This window comes from Aplysia californica, unplaced genomic scaffold (genome assembly GCF_000002075.1).
Source record: "Aplysia californica isolate F4 #8 unplaced genomic scaffold, AplCal3.0 scaffold00961, whole genome shotgun sequence".
Lineage (NCBI taxonomy): Eukaryota > Metazoa > Mollusca > Gastropoda > Aplysiida > Aplysiidae > Aplysia > Aplysia californica.
The window spans coordinates 112,962-140,313 of NW_004798231.1; the positions used below are offsets into that span (position 1 = coordinate 112,962).

At 40.9% G+C, this 27,352-nt stretch overlaps 2 protein-coding genes across 2 annotated transcripts in view; one reads left to right on the forward strand and one right to left on the reverse strand.

Moving 5' to 3' along the window:
* Nucleotides 1-474: 474 nt before the first annotated feature.
* On the reverse strand, nt 475-6,717 carry LOC101862760 (60S ribosomal protein L30). The gene is made up of 5 exons (XM_005110890.3): nt 6,632-6,717; nt 6,406-6,478; nt 3,367-3,512; nt 1,880-2,010; nt 475-564 (listed from the first exon to the last, which is right to left on the reverse strand). Exons 2-5 carry the CDS (start codon nt 6,424-6,426, stop codon nt 512-514), a joined length of 351 nt encoding a protein of 116 aa, XP_005110947.1. The 5' UTR covers nt 6,427-6,478; nt 6,632-6,717; the 3' UTR covers nt 475-511.
* Nucleotides 6,718-6,736: 19 nt separating this feature from the next.
* The window catches only part of LOC101862982 (pseudouridine-metabolizing bifunctional protein C1861.05), a 28,527-nt gene continuing 7,911 nt past the window's right edge, over nt 6,737-27,352 (forward strand). Inside the window, exons 1-16 of the mRNA XM_005110891.3 lie at nt 6,737-6,936; nt 9,832-10,000; nt 10,811-10,922; nt 11,823-11,908; nt 13,137-13,228; nt 13,596-13,707; nt 15,017-15,123; nt 16,340-16,466; nt 17,656-17,776; nt 18,542-18,627; nt 18,860-19,083; nt 19,773-19,832; nt 21,316-21,477; nt 23,135-23,263; nt 24,699-24,816; nt 25,341-25,493. Of these exons, the coding sequence (XP_005110948.1) occupies nt 9,850-10,000; nt 10,811-10,922; nt 11,823-11,908; nt 13,137-13,228; nt 13,596-13,707; nt 15,017-15,123; nt 16,340-16,466; nt 17,656-17,776; nt 18,542-18,627; nt 18,860-19,083; nt 19,773-19,832; nt 21,316-21,477; nt 23,135-23,263; nt 24,699-24,816; nt 25,341-25,493 (1,840 nt within the window). The 5' untranslated portion in view covers nt 6,737-6,936; nt 9,832-9,849. The remainder of the gene's footprint in view (nt 6,937-9,831; nt 10,001-10,810; nt 10,923-11,822; nt 11,909-13,136; nt 13,229-13,595; nt 13,708-15,016; nt 15,124-16,339; nt 16,467-17,655; nt 17,777-18,541; nt 18,628-18,859; nt 19,084-19,772; nt 19,833-21,315; nt 21,478-23,134; nt 23,264-24,698; nt 24,817-25,340; nt 25,494-27,352) is intronic.

Here is a 27,352-nt window from a genome sequence, read left to right on the forward strand (position 1 = left end):
ACAGGGACCAAACATTAACAATAAATTTTCTGATCCATTCACTTCAAGCAGGCACACTCCATCAAACTCCCCCCTGACCACCCAGTGTGGCTGAACCCGAAGGCAGTAGCTTATCTTATTACACAAGAGGTGAGACCTTGCGTAACTTAACACTTCAGCTGAAAAAGATAAATGAGGGCCATGAAAACCCAACCAAGGCCAAAAGCCAGTTACTACTATGGTTCGAACCAAGGTCAGCAGCACCTTGTCTCAAGACAAATCGATATATAAACTTGACTTTGTAAATGAAAGTCTACACGGGAGAACCAATCGGCAATAAAAGTTATAAATAATTCATTGGTAGTGGTAGATCTCTATGCAACCCACGAGTGTGGAAGCCCTTCCATTTGTAAAGGTAAAGTCCCACCAGACATTCAGACCAATCACAATTTTCCTTCCATCACACCAATCACAAAAATGAGACAAATGCAGATGTTTAATTTAATCAACGACCATCAACTTTATTTCAAAGTTATGAAGATGGCTGCTGCTCTGTGGGCATACTGCGGATGATGTCGGAGTCACCTGTAGAAAGAAACAAAGAAACCCGTAAGTTAAGTACAGCCAAAATGCTCTCATATAATACCCCCCCCCCCCAAATGTTAGAAAGTGTTGAACATCACTCGCTGTTCAAATAAAGAGAAACACATGGACGCAAATCCCCCATTCAGTGCATGAAAAGAACAAGATAAGTATGTCAAGATAGATTGAGGGCGCAGCCCCCCTGAAGCCGGGAAGAAATTTACGTTTTTAACTTAAAAAACGTAGTCCCTGAGAGAGAGTTTTGAATAATAAAAAAATTACAATAAGGTTATATTTCACAAGGTAACAAACATGATACAGAAGCCAACATTCATCTAAATACTTACATTACATAAATTACAATGAATGCCTCTACACGTCAGACCAATGTTATTGTTTGATGGTCAAGCAGTAATTCTTTTCCCTGCATGTGTTCATGTTCTCATGTTCAAGTAGGAGGAGAAATGGTAGTGTGTGTGTAACTCTTTCAAGTGCAGTGCATCAATAGTTTGTCCACACCCACTTTCCCAAAGCAAGAAATTGTACAAATCCACAATGCAACAGTACAATCGTCGGCAATAAAAAAAATAAAAAATATTCAGAATTCCGAAATTTTTTGGAGAATCCCCTCCCCTGAAAAAAAGTCTTGAATTTTAACAAACCCTGGTTTAAATTGAAATTTACGTGAAGGGTAATTCAATGGATCAAAACAGCTTTAGTTTAATTTCATTTTCTGAATCGCACCACCATAGCTAAATTGATCTGGTAGAACTAGATATTTGCTTCAGAAAACAAGGCAATGTTCACGACCTGATAAAATAAAACTACAGGAAGTAAAAAAAAATATAATATTTTCAATGACTTTGTAAAGGTGTAGTTGTCTGCATGCAGACAAAGTGGTGTATAAGTAATAAATACAAGGTCTGGGTGAGCACCATAAGCCTGATGTTCAATGAAAACCAGTAGCCAACTGCAATAGAATAATTGACATGTCCAATGAGTAATATTTCCATGGCAGGTTGAGTTCCCACCACAGAAAGACTGTACCATTGCTTATACTGTACGGCAGCATGGAAGGGCTCTCTGGCAAAGAGTGCCAGCACCCATGGAATTGCCGACTAAAACCACGGTGTGAATTTCAATACCACACATTCCGAATACATTCCAAACTTAGAGCTTTACAAAAAAATTATGGAAACCCGGATAAACAAGGTAACAATACCTCTATGACAATGAAATACAAAAGCCCCCCGACCCCCTCCAATTTACACAATAAGAAGCAAAAGTAGGGCGTAACACTCTAGTCTTGTACACATACCAGGGTTGGTGATGGACAGGGTGCAGCAGCGAAAGTATTTTCCACAGGCAGTGCCGAGCTCAATGTTGTTGCCAGCATAGTGGTGAACTCCAGTCTTGGCCAACATAGCGTAGTACTCAATCTCGGATTTCCTGCAACACACAGGTTTAACGTCAGTTGTCTAATAATAAATAAGAGAAACTTAAAAAAAAGTTTTATGGCACTAGCACCACAATTAGGTCATGTGAGTGCTGAAGATAAGACGTGTTACAAGAGAGTAACAAAAAGGAGAGATCAAGACGATTGGTGTGTGTGACAGTGACAGGAAAGAAGGAGCTAACCACACCCGGGCACACGCCAACCGCTTGCACAGAGAGAAAGAGAGAGAGAGACCACTGTAAGTTTCTATTGCTCTTGAAACACAAGTCACATGAAGTACAGAAGATTACGTGTTACTATAGAGTAACATCCAAAAGGGGAAGGAGAGGTAAGGAGGATAGATGTTTGACAGAAAAAGGGCACACCACAGCACCCGCCAACCATCAACAGTCTTCTAGACATATACTGAAAATGAATCAGAATACCTAAACGAAAACAGTTCCTCCTCAAGGAGAAAATACATGGAAAAGAAGTGCCCAAACCAAAAAATAAGAGGCTAAGAATAATAAAACAATAAAAACCACCCCAAGAGCATGGACATTATCTTTAGAAAAGAAAACCACCGCAGTCTCAGCACAGGGATAACAATATAATTTATCTAAAAAAACATGACCCACAAAGTAACTGAAAAGAAAAAGTGTTGAGTCATGTTTGGACACGTGTTAACAAGTTCACACAAAAATACAACAGCTACTCAACCAGGAGTAAAGCACTAACATTATCAACGCAGACATCTTGAAGACCATAACTTGTGATTATCAGGACCATAGACAGCAAAAGAATGTGTACCCTTTGGCTTCTTACCATACTGCTTGCTCATCAGCTTCAAAAAGAGAGCAAAAAACATGAGAATATGGAAAACTTCATCTTTACCGCAAAAAAATAATGCGGCTCCGAAGTTTTAAATCACATGAAATGCTCAACAAACATGTTAGAATCTTATACCCAGAATTTATCCTGCAGCATAACATTTAGACCATAAGATAGAAAGTCCCATTTCTCTTACAAGGCAACGATAATTTAGTTCGGCAGGGATTAAATCAGGATGGAAAAAAGAAAAGAAAGAAGAATACTATCAATTCGGAATTTTAAAGAAACGAATGTCTATCCTGAACTCACCATATGCATTAAATATCCTTTGAAAGGGATTTCCGACCTCAAACATTTACCTTGGTTGGGAAAACCACATCTACCCCCACAAGAACAAATCTCAAAACGCCCCACTGAAAAATAAGCACATCAACCAAGGAACACCTGGCATAAACTCAAAGGAAATTGTCTGTTAGCCTTGTCATACCCCCCCCCAAAAAAAAAACAAAAACAAACAACCAACAAACAAGCAATGGTACCTGAGTGGGGGAGTGTTGTTGGCAATGATCACCAGCTTGGCAGTGCCTGCCCTCAGGGTCTTCAAAGTTTGTCTGTAGCCCAGCACATATTTACCGGACTTCACTGCCAAAGCCAGACGGGCATTGATGTTGTCCGCGGTCTTTTTCTGTTGACAAGCAAAAAAAAAAAAAAAAAGTAAAAAAGTAAACAAATAAATTGATGAAGCTCTGAAAAATGTTGGCTTCTTTTAGGCGACATTCTCACATTGTCTAGACATAATGGTGGTTAACCATATCAGTGACAGTGTCACTGGTGAAGCAATGACAATGAGAAAATCAAATTTTATCTGATGGCTTTTAAATCTAAAAATAAAAAGTTCATTGACAAACAAGAGTCTTAGGAATGTTTTGTTGCAAAAATTTGGGGGACTTTTATCTACAGTACAGGGGGATTAAAAAAGAATACGCAAATTTAAAAAAAAAAAAAAAACCCCAATAGAAAACCAGATTCGACACATGTATTATACATACGGCACCTTCAAATTTTTATTTCATGTTCTACAAGTGCTGTGCTCAATGTAACCACCACCAGCAACACACCAGGCCTCCTTGTATTGTAAGCTGATACGTAAAATGTACTACACACAGGTTTTTAAGGTCATGTTGAGGATCAAATCTATACTGACATACTGAATACTGGTGATCGGAAAAGGACACCACTGTTCCACTCTTGGGATTGCATAAAAAAAGCTGTTTTTTTCACTTAGATCTAGATCAGTCCCGCCCAAGACGGCCACTTCTCTTACACTACAGCATGGGTCTCAACTCAGAATTTATAAAAAGGAGGAACTTTCCACTTGATCGGGACAGAAACCCATTTTGGCGAGACACCCACTATTATTATACCGTTGGACCCTAGAATGTTGAAATAGAAACCATCGATTTATCAAAGCAAGGTTATTTCATACCAGTTTGAGGGTTTGGAAGATAATTTCAAGTGAGTCACTTACCAAATATTTACAATCTTGATTAGGTATAGAAAGTGGTGGCGCACTGTGGTCTTGTGCGACATATTTTACCTTACCATACAGATCTAGATATCTAGATCTATATAAACATAAAAATGAATCTTGTTTTGAGCCCGAGAAAAGGCCTAGAACCAGAATATCGACTGTCATGAACTTGAACAAGTATGGGTCTAATGATTCATATATAATAAACGTGAAAGAGAAAATTAATGCTCAAACTCAAAGTAGAGTAATAACTTGTATAGCTCAAGTAAACCTATTCAGTGTGAGAGGTGTAAGAACTGGGGGAGGGCAAGATGCAGTGACACTGAAAATCTGCAAATCTTGAACAAAAAGCTAAAACATAGAGAGACATAATTTACTGTCACCCATCCAATGAAACGCGAACACTTAGGCCCCTGCCCTAAGTTCATTAACACGCTTACGAGTAGTTACGACGGATCTCGATTACACACAAGGCATGCACCAACGCTCACTTTACTTTGCAGAGAGCTGTAGATCTAGATATCTAGTAGTAATCAAAATTTTAAACATTAAAATTTGCTTCCAATTTCTTTTCTTTTTTTGTCCTCTGGTGTTGGTCCAGCCCCTCCCCACCCCCCAGTGTATCTTTAAAAAAAAATCAACATCTCCCCTCATTCCGGAGTCCTGCACTTCACAGCGCTCAGGTTCATTGACCGGTCACAATGATGAGCCCGACAAGGCGCTTGCATAACTTTCTTTTCTTTTTTTTTTGCCCCCACAAGCGACAGCAGTGACAAACATTATTTTCAAGGCGACACCACGGCTGTAATGCAGAACCTGCATACTACAAATGTTGCGTTATCAGACTTTTGACCAAAACAAAGTTAAAAAATGATGTTAAAACACAAAAGTAAATAAATTTGTTTTGCCCGGAAATTCTCGCGCTACTCCTCTCTCTCTCCACTGCCCACAGACAAAACTGTACGCTTTTAGTAGGCTACAATTGTAATGGAACGTTTGTTCACGGCACAGAATTCTACAATTTTTCTGTTATCACAGTGTAGAATTCTGTGGTTTAGGGTGAACGCGCACCGGGTGAGAATAGCCACAAGACTCGCCTGCACTATTCTCACACCGGGTGAGAATAGAGGTGGCCTTTTAATATCTCTCAATGGAGAATCTCGGACCGGTAGATCTATTCCTTAAAATTTTGTCAGGGGGGAGACCCCCCTCCCCACTTTCTCACGCAATAATGTACGAGTGGTCCGGTATTCTTCAATCTTCCCGAGGCGAACCCGTGTCACATACAATTCCGCTTGCCGCCAGTTCGCGTGAAACGTACTCTCAGACCGGGAAAAGCCTTATTAATATCACAATAGCGACCGGCAAAAATGAACTTAAAGACATCGGATTTGGTTTTCAATTAATATTCGAGATCTTTTATGTACTTTCCCGCGTCTATGCGATTTTTTTCAAATTCCCTGGCAATTCCCGAGGTCTGGCAGTCACTCTGCTCCCAGCTACTCTATTTCTGATTGGCCCGCTGTCACGTTAGCGGAGGAAATGCCGGCAGCGGAAATCCACTAAATAGCGGAATATTGAGACCCATGTTACAGGGTCAACAGTCTATTACAATGCCTCACTATGTCTAGGCTAATAATCGCGTAGTAGTGTGCACTGGACCAATCCAGGGTGTTTCACTCAGTGGGGCACACCCCAACGTTAAGGGATAATCTTGTGCTGGCCGTAATGACTTTTGACTCAACTAATTACTCGACACCCATTAGCCTACTTTTAGCTGTGTGTGACTATGTTTGATGCACAGAATATAATGGGGGGGGATTCTGGTAGATCTAGATCTACTGCCCCGCCCCGCTGCAGCAGGTGCCTACTTAGCCTACTACTGTTGAGTCATTCCAGCACTTTTGGACATAAGACTGAAAAGCAGTGCAACTGTAAAAGTCAACTGTAAAAGTTATTGGCACTTAGGCTTTACCATTCATACAGTTAGGAAACCCAAATCTCATTTTCTACCAAGGTTAACTGTCTGAAATGGTGCATTTCTTACCGCTTTCTTCTGGGCAACCATTTTTGCTGTGCTGTTTCGTCAGGACGACTGAAGACTGGTTTAACAAACCGCACTGAAAAAAGACACGGTGAGAGTATACAATTAATAATTGTACAGAATAAATTGATTTGATGGGCGCAAAATTACAAGCAATTATGTTTTAAAATTAGCTAACAAGGCCAATTTCAAGTGGAATTTTCTGTCTGAGTGGAAAAACGTGTCTTACCACTCGTGGTCTTCGAGGGAAAAGGAAGTTGAAGGCGAGAAAATCGCTCAAGGAACGAGACCTGACACTAAAAAGTGGAATGGAAATTTGGATGTCGACGTTTAACGAAACGAGCTTATTAGAGGCACGCACTGCTTACTGCTGGCCCAGCTGCTGCTGCTAGCACTGACTGATCTGCGACCCGTATTGACACGCTTTCTTCAGATTGCATCCTTTGTTCCTCATCATCATCATCATTGTTCCCATAGGCTTATGTTATGTCGATGTTTTTCTAACAAACTACCAAGCAAGACAAGCTGAAAACGGTATTTGAAGTTGTTGTGTTTGCCATTAGTAGATCTAGAATCTCGATCTAAATCTAGAGTCTAGAGTAGAGAGAGATTTCCCCCCGGCGGGGCAGTGCCACTGACTGAAGTGTCTTTAGGCCATTCTCAAAAGGGGGGGGGGGGGGCATTTCTCGTTCAAGCATAGTAGAATTGTAGGTGATCTTGTAGTTCCGTTCGTTAAAGTCCACGATCCATTTGTTCACATTCAGAGAAGAAATCCAGAAGTCTTGATTACCAAATATACTAGAATAATATAGATCTAGATCTAGATATATATAGATTCTACTCTAGATTCTAGATTTAGATTCTAGATCTAGATTCTAGATCTAGATCTAGATCTATTTGAAATAGGCTACACAAAGAGTAGGGATGCAACCTAACTGCAAAACATCAAATTAGGATAAAATATTTTTATTCGGTCAGAACCCCCCTACTCTTGACTTTAATTTTAATGAACGAAACTACAAAATCGCCGATGTGTAAATGGGCTGACTCATGTCACGCTCATAACTGTGCCTGATCTACAACAGGGAACTGCTGCTTTTTCTTTCCTGATTCTTACTATTGTCATTTTCCTCTATTTCTTTTATGTTTGTCACTCTCTTGTGACCTGCTATTTTGGGGTGCCTTGATAGTCGAAGCAGACCTTGTTGAAGCTAGAGAGGTGAGCAGTCTAAGTCTGATTCCCTGTAAAGACTTCTCTGTTGACACCCACCCCTTGGCGCTCATATGACCTTCAGTTGCGAGCTCCGTAAACCCTCTAAGTCTAAGTAAAAAAAAAAAGAGAGAGATATTGACAGTCGCAATATTAGATCTAGACTATATTTATGTAGCCGATTTAATTAATAAAACTTATTCCAGAAGAGACTCCGATCCCGGTTACACTGAACGATAAAATGTATCAGATTCGTCGTATATATACATCCGAGAACTGTCCGTTTTATCGAACTGTGTTGTCTGTTTACACCTTTCAATCTAGATCTATCATTCTATCATCCAGTTTTCTTTCGATCGAGGAGATTCCTCGTCATAAAGATGTCTCTTTGCGACAATAGCGATTTGCCAGCACTCAAAGTCAATGTGAAGATTTCGAGCTCGGGACCTAGTGAATGAAAGGCGAACACTGTACCTTTAGATCTCGAGAGCCCCACCCCCTCCCCAGCACATTTTGATATAGAGCAGAACAGTGTCTTTAGAAAAGGTTGGCCCAGGTAGAAAGAGAAGCTTTGACTTGACTGCAGACGTGCAACGCACCGAGTGACCTTGATGCACTTCACCACTGACGATCAATTAAATAATAAAATTACTAAAATTTACATAATTCCGCCTCAAATCAAGTTCCATTCGAGCTACTTTGTTTATTTTGAGATGCTGATTCCGAATTATGAAATCTGTTTTAAGATGCGATAATTATTTTTAAAATTTTGCGCCCCAAGTTTAACCCTGCCCGGCGGCAAATTTCAAAGTGATACAACTTCACAGGGCGTCTTCCCCCAAATCTGAACGTGATCGCATGAAAAATATCAGGAAGCCCTTGATTTCTCGACTTGAGTCTTCAAACCATCGTCCACTTGTCCAAATTTTGTACAATTTTGTGGTTACATCTGTCTAATGATTTATCGTATGATCGCTAGATCGTCCAATTTTTGTACAATTTATCATTATGCGTAACCGGGCCATAACACTAAAAATAAGAGCAATTCAAATTCAACTCAATCAAGTATCAAGTTCCAGCCTCTAGCAGTGTCAGCCTAGCGATAGGACCAATTACAAGGTTCATTGTTCATTCATTATGCATTATGTTGTTAGTGGAAATTTGTGTTAATTTGGCTCATATATATTTGCACGCAACTACTAGATCTAATGGTATTTTGTCTTTGCAAGTCCCCATTCTCCGGTGTCGCGCCAGTCAATGGAAGACCGATGGCTTTTCTATAGTGTCACATTATAGTTACACATGTCGCTTCTCCACAGCTTTCCATCTCCCCTTTTGGCATGTTATGGCCATTATTGTTGCAACTGAGTTCAGTGCCAGATGCGTCTTCTTGTACTTCTGGTTGTGACTGAGGGTTGTTGGCACTCTGGTGCTGTCACCTCTGACACAGAATTTCCTCTTTCTTCCGTCACTGGAGCTTTCATTGAGTAGAGGCTGCATGTCCACATATGGTGAATCGCATTCTGAAAAAATGCCGACCCTGATGAGTGTTTGTGAAAGGCCATAACGTGCTGACAGAGGAGATGAAAGCTGTGGAGAAGTGAAGATCTATGTGAAAAGTTATAGAGTTGACGCCGAAGAATAGCCATCGATCTATTTACCGGTGCAACGCAGGAGAATAGCCACTTGCATTCTCTTTTACTTTCCCTCCCGTCTCACACTTAGCTACCAGTTGTCCAGTTCTACTATATGTGCTGAACACGAAAATCAATTTTATTTCCGTCACAAACTAATAGTTTTAGTGTTGAAAAAAAAAGAATCAATGGCATGCCCCCCCTGTTTTAACCTATAATTTGATATTTTGCAGTTAAGTTTGAAATTTTCTTGAAAATCACTATCTGATTTGTGACAGTTTTAGCGGCTTTAGTGTATTTGTGATCTGTAGCAAAAAATACTGCATGCAGTTTAACCCCTAAAGCAGTGAAAAGACCACAGTTAGCACAATGCACAGGTGCCGTTTGGTCAATTTTGAGTTGAGTTTCAAATCCTAGCAAAATGTATTTTAAGAAAAACTGGAAAAAGGATTGAGACTGAGATCTCATCTCATCGAGGAATCTGTTTTCAGCTTCAGGTGTGTTTGAATTTGTTTGTATGAGTGTTGGTACACATATGTGTGTAAAATGAATGGTGGTGAGCGTCCTTATTCCTTTCCATTTCAGGTTCTTAAACCCAACAAGATGCTGCAGTGGACAGCAAAATGTGGGCTGCCCCGAGCTCTTCTGGCATGGTCAGCCTTGACCCCAGTGGCACGGGGGAGGGTGCGTGAGACTGTTTTGCCAGTGGCCCTTAGACATCAATCTTCCATGACCTGCGGAAGTGCCATGCCAGGTGAGTTGGCTACAGTCACTTTTCGCTGGATATTTCATAGTCTCTCTACAATAAGGGACTGACGCAAGACTAGAAATTTCTCAGATTTGCTCTCTTTTTTGTAAGAAAATAGGACAACTTATTAGGGTTACTGTCCTTTTAAATAAAATTGTTATAGAACCACCAAGGGTATCTTGAAAAAAGTTTTAAACTGTGAGCATTGAGAATAGCTGTACTGTTAGCTGTTGGTCCAAGAAGAATAAGTTTCTCAAATAGCATTGAGTGAGAGAGAGAGAGAGAGAGAGAGAGAGAGAGAGAGAGGGAGAGGGAGAGGGAGAGGGAGAGGGAGAGGGAGAGAGAGAGAGAGAGAGAGGAGGGGAGGGGAGGGAGGGAGGGAGGCAGAGGCAGAGTGGGTGTTGTGGGTATGTTGAGAGGATGGAAATGTGTGGATGATGTTATGAATGCTTTTAGGTTTTTATATTCTATGCAGCAGAAACTGATGCGAGGATGAACAATTTCTTTCAATTGAGGATTACCAAAGGATATTGTATTATCTCATATAAATTTGGTGAACAAATGCTGTTTATGGGTAAAGATTGCCACTGGTGTGTCATATTTACCACTATATTATGTCGATGTGCTACTCTTTACTCTAATAAATAATGAAATTACTCAAATGGTGAACTGTGCTTCCTGCACTTTACGTAGCCCTGCAGCAAATTTGAAGAGCTTTGCCTCATGTTTTCACGGGTTAAAAAATAATGTATTCGGGGTATGGAAAATTGTGATAGTGATTAATGGTTAATGCAATCCCATTTTTTTCCTTGCCAGATTTTTTACGGGTTTCAGAGGAAGTATCAGAAGCAGTGGCTTCTCGAAGACCAGTTGTAGCCCTCGAGAGCACGATCATAACCCATGGCATGCCGCACCCGCACAATTACAGGTGAGTGCGCTCTGTCTCATTGAACAGGAAACTTCTGATTTAAAAAAATTTCCCGTAGGGTTAGATGGTACAATAACAATGAGCTTTAATTGGACAGTCTTGATGACCTGATCAGATTGTCTATCTACAATCTCTTGTTCTGGGCAATTATCTGTGCCTCAAGCCAGTTGCCCCATCTATCTGAGATCTGCTTCCAGATCATGTTCTCAGGTGGTTCTATGCCCCCCTCCCTCTCTTGGGGACTCTATCTTGAAATAAATGTTTATATCAGTTATCATTTTAAAATGTTAAAACTACTTACTAATTATAAAATCCATAAGTACAGGTTCAAGCATTTCTTCGGTACCACCTTTTTACGTATATAGAAAAATTAATGTTGAAATTGAAATTATCTTAAAATAAAAGGTGTGTAATAATTATGATAGCTGCCTGCTTTTGATGCATCAGCTATGATACTGATGTACATCACATTAATTTAATATGCCAGTGACATGGCAACATACATTTAAACTTGCTCCAATGACTTCCTGTTCCAGACAATCACACACGGCAATGGTTAGTTGTCTTGAACAGGTTCAATTGTAGGTTTGTTGTAATGCAATGAACTCTGGAACCGGCTACTGATACCTTTTACCTTCATTGTGCTTCTTCTTTTTTCCCCCCATGACATCTTCTGATCTTCGCAGTGGGTGGTTGGAGGGTGCTCTGGTGTGGTTTGCTCCTTCTTTCCTGTCAAACATCTATCGTCCTTATCTCTCCTCTTTCTTTTTTGATTTTGTTACTCCCTTGTAACACCTCTAATCTTCGGCACTTATATGACCTTATCGTGTTGCAAGTGCCGTAAAACTCTTATGAAAACGATGATCCTCGCTAATGCTGTTTTGTGTCTTGTGTGTACAGTACCGCAGTTGGTGTCGAGACGTGTGTACGAGATGCCGGGGCCGTGCCTGCCACAGTTGCTGTTCTCAGAGGGAAACTCTGTGTGGGTGAGTGGTCCTCTCTGGGTTGTTTTTGGTGTTTAAAAAAATTTTGGGTAAGTGTTTTTTGGCGCTAGCAACTGCATAAGGTCATATGAGCGCACGGGACACACCAAACATTTTCAGTTGGTAGGAAATTTTGAATTTTGCCCAGGTGGCGGCCGAAGTCTACTCTTCTCGATTTTGGACCACCAAGGGATCTTTAACGTGCGCAACTTGCACACGCGACCTCCGAGATTTTTCGCTCTTTGTGCGAGAAGGCTAGGTATAGGTTTTTCTTACCAGAAGATTAGGGGTGTGGCTGGAAGACAGCAGTAAGAAGGACCCAAGGAGTAGCAGTAGGAAGGCTGCAGAAAGAATCAGGAGCCCTGAGGATGGGGTCTCTGGTTTTTGTGGGAGGAATAATGGGTGGTTGATGGATGCTCCGGTGTGGTTTGCTTTTTCTTTCCCATCAAACATCCATCTTCTTTAGCTCACCTAATTCTTTCCCTTGTACGTTACTCTTCAGTAACACCTCAAATCTTCGGCTTTTATATAACATATTCAGTGTTGCAAGTGCCGTAAGATTCTTACTAAACTAAAATGGAACAAATATGGTTTTGACTAGTTACTTTTTGCTTTTTTGTTTTTGACTATGCCAGGGGCTGCTTTGTGGTCTGCTAATTGTACTTTTTCCGTTGTAATTTTTGTCCCTCATCAATGTTTTGGTAAAATGTTGGTGTTGTCATTTCAACTAATCGTAAACCAGACTTTGACTTGACTCACCTAGTACCTGGTTTGTTGTTTTGGGTTTAAGTGGACATGGATGGGTTGTGAGAGCCGTAAAACCTCTACTAAAACTAAAAAGGACACGGATGGTTTTCATGTTCCTGATATTTATAATTCTGACTATTTTTGATAAGTTTTGTAGAAACTTGAGCTCTACTTGTTCATTGTATATCTTACTTGTGTGTTGTGGGCCAATTCATTTTCAGTTTTGATAACAAAAAAGTTTGGGGCGCTAGGGATCTGTAGTATGTCTCAGAATCTCCAATGTGAAGAGCCTGGTGCTTCTTAGATTAACCTTACTTAGTGCACATTATGCCATTGTTTTCTTTTGCTTGCTGTCCAGCTGATTCTGCTAGGAAGTTTCTAACATAGGGAAGGTGTGTGCTTGACTGTATATGACAGAAATTGCTTTGAAAAATGTTTAAAGTGTTTTTTTTTTCTTTTCTTTTCTTGTTTTTTTTTTTAACAGGAGTGAGCGATGAGGAACTACAATTTTTGTCAGAACAAGATACGGGTCTGTGGAAGATATCTCGGAGAGATCTAGCCTTTGTGCTTGGTCAGGTGAGATGGAGGTCAAAGGTTGAAGATTGTGATGATATTGCAGAAGGTAGTTTTATGCTATTGTTTGAGTTGTTTTGCACTTGTCATTTTAAAATAAACATTCCTTAAAAGATAAATAAAACTGTCATTAAAAATTTTTCCTCCTTTTTTTTGGCTACTTAAATTATTGTGCTTTGTCTTAAACACATTTTTTGGTGTCTTTTTACCAAAACACTGAAACTCTTTGTTAAAAAAACAAACAACTGATTTCTTGACGTTCAAGGTATTGAGACGTTTAATGTTCGTTTTGAGTTCTGGCATAAAAGTGTTGAGAACAAGTGTAATTTCAATTTCTTTTTTTTTCCTTTCTTTTTTTGGTCTTATTCAGGGCCTTAGCGGAGGTACCACGGTCTCGGGGACAATGATTGGTGCTCACATGGCAGGTGTGCCCATTTTTGCCACAGGGGGGATAGGAGGCGTTCACAGAGGAGCTGAGACAAGTGAGTGTTGGTTTTTTCCTCTTGTAACGAAGTTTCCACTCTCTGATTTTTCACCAGCATGTGGTGTAGTGGTTTACTTTACTTTACTTTTCAGATCCAGCAGCCATCTGGGTTCTAGCCCTTTGGCTTGTCGATATGGCAAAGAATTTACAGGTTTTTATCAGCTGTGTTTTGTTGCTATATAAAGTATTTCCGATATCGGGGGGAGGCAGGTAGGTAGGTGCTACACGGGTTGTTAAGTGCGCGGCGGGAAAAGAGATGGTGTGATACTGTTTCATCCTGGCAGTCACACAGCGGGCAGTCAGGTGGGGTATCCTTGCAGATCCTATTTAGGTAGGAACTCAATGGGATGTGTTGTGTAGGGAATTTAGTGCATCTCTTGAGTTGGGAGCAGTCATGTTTATTAATACAGCTCTACCAGTTTTGTCCAATGCCCATCCATTCAGCCGCTGTTCACTGGTGTTGCATTTGGTAAGGACCTTGACTGTCTGTTGTGATACTGGGTTTTGAGGTTGTTTTTGTGATGATCCCTTCTGGGCAAGGGTGTTTGCTCTGTTGTTTCCTGTGATGTTGATGGGGCCAGGTATCCATTGTAAAGTCAGGTCGACGGCATAGGTCTGCATGAAAGTGTTAATTGTTTGAGCCACTGATAGGCAGGCTGGGCTTTCGAAGTTCATGTTTTCCAAAGCTTGGAGTACTAATTTTTCATCTGTGAAGATAACAGTGTCCTTGTGTTTTTCCCTTTGTAACGAAGTTTCCACTCTCTGATTTTTCAACAGTGTCTGGTGTAGCGGTAAGATTTCTCACCTAGCATGCTAAAGTCATGAGGTTGATCAATGTATCGCTACTTCAGTGCTGTTTTGTCGTATCTCCATTTTTTTAAACAGTGAAAATGTGACATCTTCTTCTGCTCACTCTTTGTGATAAACTCTTTTCACTGTTATTAAAAATGGAGGTACTACAAGAAAGCACTGGGGTAGCGATATTATGGGGAAGATATCTTTTTGAGTGTTGTCATTTTTCTGCGGGGATGCACTAACTCAATCCATCTAGGTTGGTCCTTACAAGCATGAACATCTGGCCTCAATGAAAGTGGAATTTTTAAAAAGCTATACAAGCTTGGGTGTTTAGTGGGTGCTTTGGTGTGGATTGCTCCTTCTTTCCTATCAAACATCTATCATTCTTATCTCTCCTCCTTCTTTTTTGTGTTTGTTACTCTCTTGTAATACCTCTAATCTTTGGCACCTATGTGACCTTATTGTGTACAAACGCTGTTAAACTCTTACTAAAAACAATACAAACTCGACAGGCTTCGACGTGAGCGCTGACCTCACTGAACTGGGCCGTACGCCGGTCACTGTGGTCTCAGCAGGGGTCAAGTCAATACTGGACATTCCAAAGACACTGGAGTATCTGGTCAGTTCCTCTGTCATTTTCTGAATGCCTGTTTTTGTTTTTAGGGTTAACCTTTCGGATGATGAATTCTGAATGAGCTTCATATATCCTGTGCAAAGAATTACAGTCAAACCTGCTCTTAACGGCCACCTGTCCAAGACAACCACCTGCGCAAATGGCCATGTCCGACTCCCCTCCCCCCACCGCCTTTCCGCTCAACACTTTAAAAAAAAAAAGTTTTAGTAAAGAGTTTTACGGCACTTGCAACACAATAAGGTCATATAAGTGCCGAAGATTAGAGGTGTTACAAGAGAGGAACAAACACAAAATAGAAGGAGGAGAGATCAGGACGATAGACGTTTGATAGGAAAGAAGAAGCAAACCACACCAGAGCACCCGCCAACCACCCACCTCAACACTTTGCCTTCACAAGGCTCATATAGTAAAAACCCTTGCCATCAAAGGCAAAGGCATTTTGGGAAAAATTCAAAGAAACTGAGTAGTAAACATCGCCGATCAGCGAGATGTGACGGCAAAGTGTTAATTATCATAATGACGCTTCTAGAAGATCACCTGTCTAAGTTTACCACTTTTCTTCTCAACGATATGGGGCTGTCTTGGACAATTTTGACTTTGATTATTATAGACATAATGACATTGTTACATCATTGTTCAAGAGGATCTACTGTCTGAGAAGACCACTTTGCTCCTCGACAATGCATGATCATCTTGGACAAGTTCAACTCTTTGTCTACATTACACTAACGTAGAGAGATATTTGAGAAAAAAAAAAACAATGAAAAAAATTATACTGAAACAAGAAACTTTTGATATACGTCAGAGCAAGATCAAATGAATGAAAATCTAAAGGCTGTGCACATATTTTGTATGACAGTCCTAAAAAGATTAAGATATTACGGGTGTTAGGGAGTGCTCTGGTGGGGTTTGCTCCCTCTGTCATATAAAAAATCTGTCGTCTTATCTCTCCTCCTACTTTTTGGTGTATGATACTGTCTTGTAATACCTCTAACCTTGGGCACTTATATGACCTAATTGTATTGCACATGCTGCAAAACTCTTCTACAGTGTTGGCATTCATATGCAGTCTTTTTCTTCTTGAATCCTCCCCCGCTCTTCAAGCAAATTTATATATGTTTTGATTTTACTTAGCTCTTGTTACTTGAAAGGGAGCAGCCTTCTTAGAGTAGTAAGGTGACAATGTCTCCTTCTATATCAGGAAACCCAGGGTGTGAACGTGGCCACATTCGGAAAGACTCGAAGCTTCCCAGCTTTTTTCACTCGCGACAGCGGCTATTTGTCCCCACACAAAGTTGTTGGCCACATGGAGGCAGCTCGGATGATTAGTAAGCTGGTTTTCGATTTTTTTCCCCCTGTTATTTCAGTTATTAGTGGGTGGTTGGCTGGTGCTCTAGTGTGGTTTGCTTTTTCTTTCCTATCTAACATCTATCGTCCTTATCTTTTATTCTTCTTTTTTATGTTTGTTACTCTCTTGTAACACCTCTAATCTTCTGGCGCTCATAATATGACATTATGCAGTTGCGAGCACCGTAAAACCTGTACTAAAACTTCAGTTATTGTCAATAAAATTCCGTTTGTTATTCTCAGAATTTGTGAACTGTTTTACCCCTTTTAACCTTTTTAGATGTCTATTGTTTTGTTTTTTTTGGTTTTGTTTGCTAATGCAACTTCTTAAATTTTCAGTTATTTTCACAGAATCCCTGTGGTTTCCTTGTGATTTCCTGATTTTCTCAATTCTTTGCAAGATGAATTTACCAACTATCAGTGGGTTGCTTGAGGGCATGTGTCCTAGGTCCTACTTCTTTACGTTCCCAGTTTCTGTGTCTGCTTGTCTTGTTTTTTTTGTTTTTTCCATCACTAAATGATGGTGATTGTGTCAATGTGACTATGTCTGTCTACTCAAGCTTCAACTCAAAGGCAAGCTGCTACAGTTATATCGACCCCCCCGGGGTGGTGCCACTGACTGAAGTGCTGTTAGGTCATTCCAAAAGGGGGGACATTTCTCGTTCTAATGCACAGTAAAATTGTAAATGGGCTGATCCAACAATGTCATGCTAATAACTATGCCTGAACTACAACAGGGAACTGCTGCTTTTTCTTTTCTAATCCTTACTATCGTCATTTTCCTCTGCTTCTCTTGTGTGTTTTTCACACTCTTGTGACCCGCTATTTCCGGGGTGCCTTGATAGTCGAAGCAGACTTTGTGCTGTTGAAGCTAGAGAGGTGAGCAGAGTAAGTCTGATTCCCTGTAAGGACTTCTCTGTTGATATCCACCCCTTGGCGCTCATATGACGTTATGAAGTTGTGAGAGGCGTAAAACCTCTACTAAAACAGTTATATAGTTGCTGTCACAGGGAAATTATGTAACTCCATTTGACTCTGTTCTACAGCGCAACTTAAAGGGAAAAAAAATGTTTTGTACACACATATTAAACCCAAACCCACACTCTCATACTTGCGCAAACTAACACAATGAAGAAACCACAGAGTTTTCACACTCCCGTCTATTTTCAGATACAAGTTTGCAGCTAGGCCTGACAAGTGGCATCCTTATTGCCGTCCCCATCCCGAAAGAGCACGCTGTGACAGGGGAAGTAATCCAGGATGCCATAGATGAGGCTGTTGAGCTGGCAAGGTGAGACTGAAAAGACTGTCGTAAGTTTTTAATTGCGTAGCTGCCAACCAGTCTACCCAAAAAAGTAATATTTGATACATTTTGAGGGTTTGAGCAAGGAAGTCTGTTTTTGTGTCACAAAATATAATGCATTCATTGTCTTTTAGTAGCACTGCTCCTCACGGACCTGCTGATACTGAACAAAAGTTAGTGGGTGGTTGTCGGGTGCTCTGGTGTGGTTTGCTTGCTCCTTCTTTTCTATCAAACATCTACTATCCCCATCTCTCCTCCTGGCTTTTTTGTGTTTGTTACTCTCTTGTAACACCTCTAATATTTGGCGCTTGTATGACATAATTGTATTTCAAGTGCTGTAACACTCTTACTAGAACAAAGAAAAATTATGAACTTTCAAGACTGGATTCGCAAATAATAAATATGAGAAAGAAACCCATAAGTCAACAGGAGTTGCGTCAATAAATAGATAGAGATCTTCACTGAACATTTCTGACACTATTGTCGCAAATCTTCTTTAAATAACTTGAATGTATTAAATGGGGAAAAGTGTATGTTAAGGGTTTGAGGGGGAGTAGGGGGGGGAGGGGGGGGGGCGTTACTTGGCCAGTGCCGACCATCTTGGCCCGATGCACGGGTAGAGTATTTTTGTATTTTTAAAAGATGTAGGTAGCAATATTTTTAGATGATACTTTTACTTTCCCCCCAATGCACGTCAAACTTTAAAGGTTGTTTATTCTTTCGGAATGTTAATTGTTCTTGTTTTGCTTCCAGACTGGAGGGCGTGTCTGGGCGAGATGTGACCCCTTATGTCCTGAGTAGGGTCAATGAGCTGACCAGTGGTCATTCCCTCAAGTCCAGTATCCTTGACCGCTGACCTCTCGCTTAGCTTCTTGAATGTTTTTGTTCCCCGCCTCTCTCCCTCTCTGTCTCTCATTCTCTCTCTCTCTCTCTCTCTCTCTCTCCCTCCCTCTGTCTGTCTGTCTGTCTGTCTGTCAGTCTCTTTCTCCGTCCACACCCCTCCCCTTCCCCTGTGCTTTCAAATTTAAGATGAATACAAGATTTAGCATTTGCCTTAACTCAAGTACAAAGACATTGCCTTGGTGCAGAACAACGCGAAAGTGGCGGCAGGCATCGCAAATTGCCTGTCACAGCTCAGAAGAGCCCGCGACATCTCAAGATGGAACCAAAAGCCGGTCGCCCCGCCTTCAAGTGTTGCAGAAACCCCAAGCTCCGCCCCCAGTGGGGGTGACAGACGTTCATCACCAAGCAGTAGGCGGGGCAGAGACGAGAACGGCAAAATACCTGGTAGGCCTGTAGGTTCAGCTTTCTTTTTATGATTTTTTTGCGTATTGTATGGTCTGCTTTGTTTGTTGGTGGTTGGCGGCTGCTCTGGTGTGGTTTGCTCCTACTTTCCTATCTTTTATAATCTTTATATCTGTTCTCTCTCCTCCTTTTTATTTGTATGTTACTCTATATTCTACAACTATGAGACCTGTTTGTGTTGTTAGTGCCGTAAAACTCTTACATACTCTTAAAAGTTAAGAACTCTTTTGTGTGTGGTTTATTTCTGGTTGTGTCCTGAATATGTGTTTTCCCGTAGTACTTTTGTTATCATTTTCGGGGTTGTGTCCTGAGTATATTTTTTCCCATAGTATTTTTAATATCAGTTTTCGGGGATGGGAAATAGAATTCTTCTATACTTTGTAGAAAAATTCATATGAAATTCAGATCTCCCAGTCTAACGAATAATGAAGGTTGAAGGTAACCTTTATTGGGACTACGAGGCCTAGTAGCTGAAACCGATTGACTTTTAGGTTTCAATGAGAGTGCAAAGCACTTTGAGCAAAGAAATGAATGGTGAATCATGATCACTGATGTGTTCAGGTCATCAATGTTCGACTCATCAGTGTTCAACTCGTCTATGATCAACTCATATACTCAAAAACAATGAAAATACTGCACATGTTACGACCTGACCTTTTACCTTTGTACTTTTCCTCAGGTTGTCCTGGGAGCGACCCTGAGTGACCTCAGTGTGAAGCTTGTGGACGAGGACTTTAAGGTGCGGTGGTGGTTTTTGTGTGGCGATCTAAAAATGACAAAAACGCCACTAATGGGTCATTAAGTCAAAGCAAGTCAACCTATTTTGATAGTTCTTCAATCAAATGAATGAACTCCCGATAAAAGTAACCTGCTTTCGGGCTATTGCCGAAAAGTAATTTGATGTCGAAGTCGTCTTAAAAGAATGTGCCCACTGGCACAGGGGTTCCGTTGGCTAAAACAGCACTTGGACATGGATGGCTGGTGCCTCTATTAATAAATTATTGATGGTGGACAGGGGTTCCGACTGCGAGCTGCTGGGAGCAGCTTGCTGGAGATAAAGAGTTAATGTAGAGGAAGAGACAGGAAGATCACAAACAAGAAACAAACCCTAACTGTCAAAGGGCTGAAAGGAGTGTTGACTTTCACATTAAAATGGGTAAGTGTGAGGCCACATTACAAGCGAGAGCTGAAGCTAGCGTGAACCAAGCGATGAGCCATAAACTTGGGGGTGGCCATACTATGAGCTGCTTTTCTATAGCGGGAAATAAGCAGCAAGCTAGTGGGAAACAGCTGAGGTAAAAACTGGAGTGTTGGCTAGCCCGTGGGTCAGAAACATGATTCAAGAGATGAGGTGAGTAATTTTCGAGACTCATGTGGAGCACGTGGAGATGTCTAGACAGCATGGGGGGGTGTTGAAATCTGCCAACACTGAAATATGGGTGGTCTCAGAATGAGCCAGGCCAAGCGGGAAGTGAGAAGAAACATAGCGAAGTATTGTCTCACTCAAAGTTAACGAGATTCACGTTGGAACTGCTCATAGTATGGTCAATCAAACAGAAATATCTGTTATATTTCTTCTTGTTCCTGCTCAGCCCCGCTCTCTCACTTGTAATGTGGCCTCACCCTAAAACAGGAGCAGCTAGCTTGATGTCTGTGGTGTAGCTGTTAGGCGCTTTGCCATCGCACACAAGAAGACCTGAGTTTGATTGTTATCTGTGGAGAATTTTTATTGAGCAGCTTGGTCTTTCTGCTTGGATTGGGACATTGTATTTCTCTCAGCCCTGGGTGGCCCTGACAGGCATGTTGATGGCGGGCGTAAAGAACAAAGATAGATTAGAATCAATGCAAAAAGTGTAAGGTATACTCTCTGTGTCCTTGGCTGCTTTGAAGTGTGTCACTCACACTAGGACTAGGAGAAATTTAACTCAACGTCAGGACTAACAGACAGGCAAAGACACTCTGACAAACAAACAAATTAAGTCAATGACAAAGTATTGTTTTTTAAAATTTTTATCTCGTGTTTTTTCTCGGACTTTTCCACACATTTCCAATGTAAATTTCATCTGTTGAGGTTTTTAATACAACCTTGTTGTGAAAGTACTTGTTGCCCAGTCTTACCGGATGTTATCTGTGAAATCTTATATTTTTAATGTAGGTGAAGACAAATGTGGGTGAATTTGATGTTTTATGCGGTTTCTCTCTCTCTCTCTTCTTCACTACAGCTTGACGGAGGAACGTACGCTGGCAAGGTGATGCAGTCGTTCGGGGGTGTGGGGAGAAACCTGGCCGACTGCCTGAGCCGTCTGCAGATGAGTCCCGTGTTTGTGTCGGTGGTGGGCAATGACGCCGGAGCCGCCGCTTTCTTCGCCAACTGTTCCCACATGGTAAGCACGCCATGATGTAATAGCCAGGCTCTTTGCTTTCATTGCGTGAAAAAAATGATGTTTTATTTAACCCTTCGAGTCCTGACCTCCTGAGGCTACCATGCCCCTCGGCCTGAGCTCCTGAGCGATATATTACTAACATTCATATGATCGTCAGAATCACATTCCATATCCCATTCGGGGTAGTCCTTGTCATTATTACCAGCATATAATTCAAAAAGATCTTCAAAATAATCAATAATGTCTTGTGTAGTAAATGCTGTTTTCTGTTCGTGTTTTGTCTCAGGCGGGCTGAGTTGGGGATGGGGTCTTGCTCTTCGGTGTACAGATGGTTAGGCACACTGGCAGCTTTACGCGCCACTGGTGTACTGGTTGCAAGGGCTCTAAGGGTTAATAATTTGAGACAGTTGCAACAAGATGGAACCCCGGAGGGGGGGGGGGCGCGGAGAAAGAGAGGAAGGCTGAGATTCGACTATAGAGAGACCTTTAGGCTCTTGTGGGATCTGCTGCTTCTACTTTCCTCTCAGTGTTTGCCTAGTACGTATTCATCTGCTCTGGGGTGAAGCTGGTGGTTGAAGTGCGCTAGTGGTCGGTGCGGCTTCTTTTGTTTCCTTCTTTTGTTTCCTTCTTTTGTTTCCTTCTGTTGTTTCTGTCTTGCTTCTCCCCCCCCCCCCCCCTCGTCCCCAGCTTCTTAAAACTTTCCTGATAAAATGTTGCCTTTGTGTACACTACACAGCAGCTCTTTTCTAACTGGTTAGAGTTAGGCTGCCTGATTTGCAACTGCAAGGTGATGGGTTTGAGTTTTGAGTCTGGAATGATTATTTTTATGATTATTATGATTAATATTTTCATCATTAATCTTATATTGTCGTTATCATTATCATAATTATTATAGTGAGTGATTGAGGGTACCACTGGGAGAGCCCACTTCTTTTCTTTTCCTGTTTTGTTTTTGATTATTATGTTGATTACCCAAATTAACCAACAGTATACTTTCAGTGCTGTTAATTGTCTGTCAGTGGAGTTATTGGTATCATCTGAAAGCTTATTCATTTGCCTTGCTAACTATGAAAAGAGCACCCATCTATCTTGAATAGAAATTGAAATTTTGCGATTGAAGGTGGTTAGGGGTTGCATGGTTTTAGAGGTAAAATTAGCGAGAAAATGGCCGCTAAAGTTTGGTAACTTCTATAGCTTGAGACTCCTTGAAAACTGAAATTTTACATATTTTTTACCATTAAGCAACGTTTTTCAGTAAAATTCACATGGAAATGTGTTTTTATATGGACATAAAAGGTGTTGAGCTAAAAAAAAATGAGATAAAAATTTCCAAACTTATGAAAAAATGCCTGTTTCTCCAAATGCTGAATTTTAACGAGCGCCTGATTTCATCACGATGCCTCACATATTATTATTATTATTATTATTATTGTTGTTGTTGTTGTTGTTGTCATTATTATTATTTTTATTATTATTATTATTATTATTATTATTATTATTACTATTATTATTATTATTATAATATTATATATTTTAATGATGATGATGATTGTTATTATTATTTTATTTATATTTTGATTATTATTATATGGTTATTGTTATTATTGTTATTATTATTATGTGGTTATTGTAATTGTTTATGTCATTTTGCTTGCAGGACTTGCACTCTGTGCTGCGTGTCTCTGGAGCGTCGACTGCCTCCTACTGCCCGGTGCTGGGCTCCTCCGGTCAGCTGCTGTTTGGGGTCGGGGACATGGACATCAATGCACAGTTTGACCAGGACTTGGTGAGTAGGAACAAAACCCAGATGTGATTTAGATGAAGAAGGGGTGTTGTGTTTAAGTCTTGCAAGTTGGTTCTCGGGGAATAAAGGTGTGTAGGTGGTCGATGGGTGCTCTGGTGTGTTTTGCTCCTATGCCTATCAAGCATGAATTGTCTTTACCTCTCCTCCTTTTTTGTGTTTGTTACTCTCTTGTAACACCTTTAATCTTTGGCACTTATTGTGTTGAAAGTGCCATAAATCTCTTGCTAAACTAGACTTACTCTTTTATAACACCTCTAATCTTTGGCACATACGTGACCTTATTGTGTTGCTTGCTGCGTAAAATGCTAATTAAAACTAATAAATATGAGGAGCTGGATCTCGCCAGAAGGATTGCCTTGTACAATTGTAACTGGGCTGATTTATCTATGTCATGCTCATACTGTGCCGTAACAACGTAGGGGGAACTGCTTCTTTTTCTTTCCTCATCCTTACTATCGTCATTTTTCCTCTACTTCTTTTGTATGTTTGTCACTCTCTTGTGAACTGCTATTTCCAGGGTGCCTTGATAGTCGAAGCAGATTTTGTACTGTTGAGACTAGAGAGGTAAGCAGAGTAAGCCTGATTCCCCGTTTGGACTTCTCTATTGACATCCACCCCTTGGCGCTCATCTGACCTTATGCAGTTGCGAGCGCCGTAAAAACTTACTACAACTAAAGTGCTGTAAAGTGTTTACTAAAACTAAACTGTAATGGTATTTGATATTATCCTTAATATTGAAGGGGGCTGAGTTTTTAACCCATGCCGTTGGATCTTCTTTTTTTCAGCTTTTTCTGAGCTTTTTCAGTGGTTGGACATTGCTTCTTGGATCTTTCTGCAATGAAATGCTCGGTCTCCTGTGTTGGTTCCATGCCAGGTTTCTGTCCTTTCCCATATTCTTTTAGGTCTCCCTCTTCCTCTCTTACCCTTTACTTTTGCTTCTAAAATATGTTTCTCGAGTGAATCATGGTGTGTGATATGATATACTCAAAGTAGTTCAGTTTTTGTTTCATTACGTTCTGGAGGAGTTTGGTGTTTCTAAACCTATTTTTTATAGTGCTTTTTCAATTTTTATTTTCTTTGGCCAGGATATTGTGTGTTTTGTAATAGTTTTTCAGCTCTAGCAACTGTATAACATCATATGAGCTCGGACCATGGTATTCTTAAAGCTCTTCTATAGCATTTCATTTCGAAAGCTGTAATCTTCTTCATTAACGGTCCATGCTTCTCCCTTTTATTGAGACTGGGGAATATGGTACTTCATAGAATACTTTTTTTTGTATCTTTGTATTGTCCTTTCCAAATGGATGTTACTTTTTCAATTTTTTTGTTGACTCATCATGTTGCAATTGTAATTCTCTGTTTAAACTCTGGGGTTGTTTTTCCCTGTGTGCCTAAATGCAATAATCTCTCCCCCCAGATCAAGTCCTTGCAGCAAGAGCTGGCCCGCTCACCTCCCTTAGTGATCCTGGACGGAAACTTCTCGGCTCGGGTCATCGGGGAGGTCGTTCTGAGTTGTTCCCGTCATGATGTCCCAGGTCTGTTTGGCCTTTGTGGCATTGTCAGTTACTTCAGTATTTCTAGAATTGTTGGCTGGTATTTAAAAATTGTAGCCTACTTTTTTTAAAACCCTACATCACAAAACGTGCAATGTCTCAAAACTACTTAAAAGATACCTGAAAAATTAAAAAAAACACTGTTCAGCATTAAATTTTCCATTAGAACCCCTTTTATCATAAAAACGTCAACCATTTTTCAGGCTCAAACACAAATGTTGAATTCCCACCTTACAACATTCTGTCGAAATTGTCCATGACGGCCACTCATTACTAAGGAGAAAAGTGGTTATTTTAGACAGGTGGATGTTTTAGACAGTGTCATGATGATATAATTGAACCCCCCCCCCCCCCCTCCCAAAAAAATAAAAAAATAATAAAAAGCAGCAAAAAAACAAACAAACCGTAAGGCAGGACGTGGGAAATGGTCGTTTGTACGGGTGAATGTCTTTGACGGGTAGAGAAAGTTTGACTAGATCTATATATATATTGATTCTGTCTTTCAGTGTGGTTTGAACCGACAGACTTGCAGGTCATGTCGCGTAAACCTTTCCTGTCAGAGGCCTGGAAACACCTGAGTCTGGTCACTCCCAACCTGGGGGAACTCGTCACCATGTGGAAGTCAATGAGGCAAAATCTGGGGCAAGATGATACCCTTGGTGAGGTTATTAATTAATTAATTAATTAATTTTTTTATTAATTTATTTGTTTATTCCATTACTCATTTATTTATTTATTTATTTATTCATTCATTATTATTTATATATATTATATTATATTTTTTTATTTATTGATTTTGATTCTTAGACTTTTACAGTACTGAAAAATTATGTGTTATTATTAAAGGTGATGAATAATAATAACTGTACACTAAATCTTATAGAATTGGTGTATTGGTGTAAATCTATGGATGTTGCTAACATAGTTATTATGAGATGAGTTGGAAAGTGAGAAAATCTGTCCAATTTGCAACAGGTGGTCAGCGTTGGTTTCGGTCACAACATAATTGTAGGTTACAGAATAATGGTTCTGTGGTCTCAAATGTGTGTGGCTCTGAGAAAACCCTTCACAAGGTGCAAAATTTCAAAATGAACTTTTTTGCATATTTTAAAAGACACATCTTTTCCGAGCATTTTGCACTGAGGGCTTTCCAGAGTTGATAAACATTAAAAACATGTACACAGATACATATTATGAGGAAACTTTCATTTAATATAAAATTTCAAAGTAAATGGCAGGTCAAAATATTAATTTTTAGGTCAAAACTGAAGTTTGTCATAATAGTTTCCGATGACAACCCACCATCGGTGCGATGATGGATTCCGACTTACCATCGGTTTCCGATGACAACCCACCATCGGCACGATGATGGATACCGACTTACCATCGGTTTCCGATGACAACCCACCATCGGCACGATGATGGATACCGACACACCATCGGTTTCCGATGACAACCCACCATCGGCGCGATGATGGATACCGACTTACCATCGGAAACCGATGACAACCCACCATCGGCGCGATGATGGATACCAACTTACCATCGGTTTCCGATGACAACTCACCATCGGCACGATGATGGATACCGACACACCTTCGGAAACCGATGACAACCCACCATCGGCGCGATGATGGATGCCGACTTACCATCGGTTTCCGATGACAACCCACCATCGGCACGATGTTGGATGCCGACTTACCATCGGTTTCCGATGACAACCCACCATCGGCACGATGTTGGATACCGACTTACCATCGGTTTCCGATGACAACCCACCATCGGCACGATGATGGATACCGACACACCATCGGTTTCCGATGACAACCCACCATCGGCACGATGATGGATACCGACTTACCATCGGAAACCGATGACAACCCACCATCGGCGCGATGATGGATACCAACTTACCATCGGTTTCCGATGACAACTCACCATCGGCACGATGATGGATACCGACACACCTTCGGAAACCGATGACAACCCACCATCGGCACGATGATGGATACCGACTTACCATCGGTTTCCGATGACAACTCACCATCGGCACGATGATGGATACCGACTTACCATCGGAAACCGATGACAACCCACCATCGGCGCGATGATGGATACCGACTTACCATCGGTTTCCGATGACAACTCACCATCGGCACGATGATGGATACCGACACACCTTCGGAAACCGATGACAACCCACCATCGGCGCGATGATGGATGCCGACTTACCATCGGTTTCCGATGACAACCCACCATCGGCACGATGATGGATGCCGACTTACCATCGGTTTCCGATGACAACTCACCATCGGCACGATGATGGATACCGACACACCTTCGGAAACCGATGACAACCCACCATCGGCGCGATGAAGGATACCGACACACAATCGGAAACCGATGACAACCCACCATCGGCGCGATGATGGATGCCGACTTACCATCGGTTTCCGATGACAACCCACCATCGGCACGATGATGGATACCGACTTACCATCGGTTTCCGATGACAGCC

Excerpts from the sequence above, each read along its gene's own strand:
- LOC101862760 (XM_005110890.3), bottom strand. The coding sequence starts at position 6,426 with ATGGTTGCCCAGAAGAAAGCG. Across the intron at positions 3,513-6,405 it reads TGGTTGCCCAGAAGAAAGCG|AAAAAGACCGCGGACAACAT; the intron begins GTAAGAAATGCA and ends GCTTGTCAACAG. Across the intron at positions 565-1,879 it reads CCTGTCCATCACCAACCCTG|GTGACTCCGACATCATCCGC; the intron begins GTATGTGTACAA and ends TTCTTTCTACAG.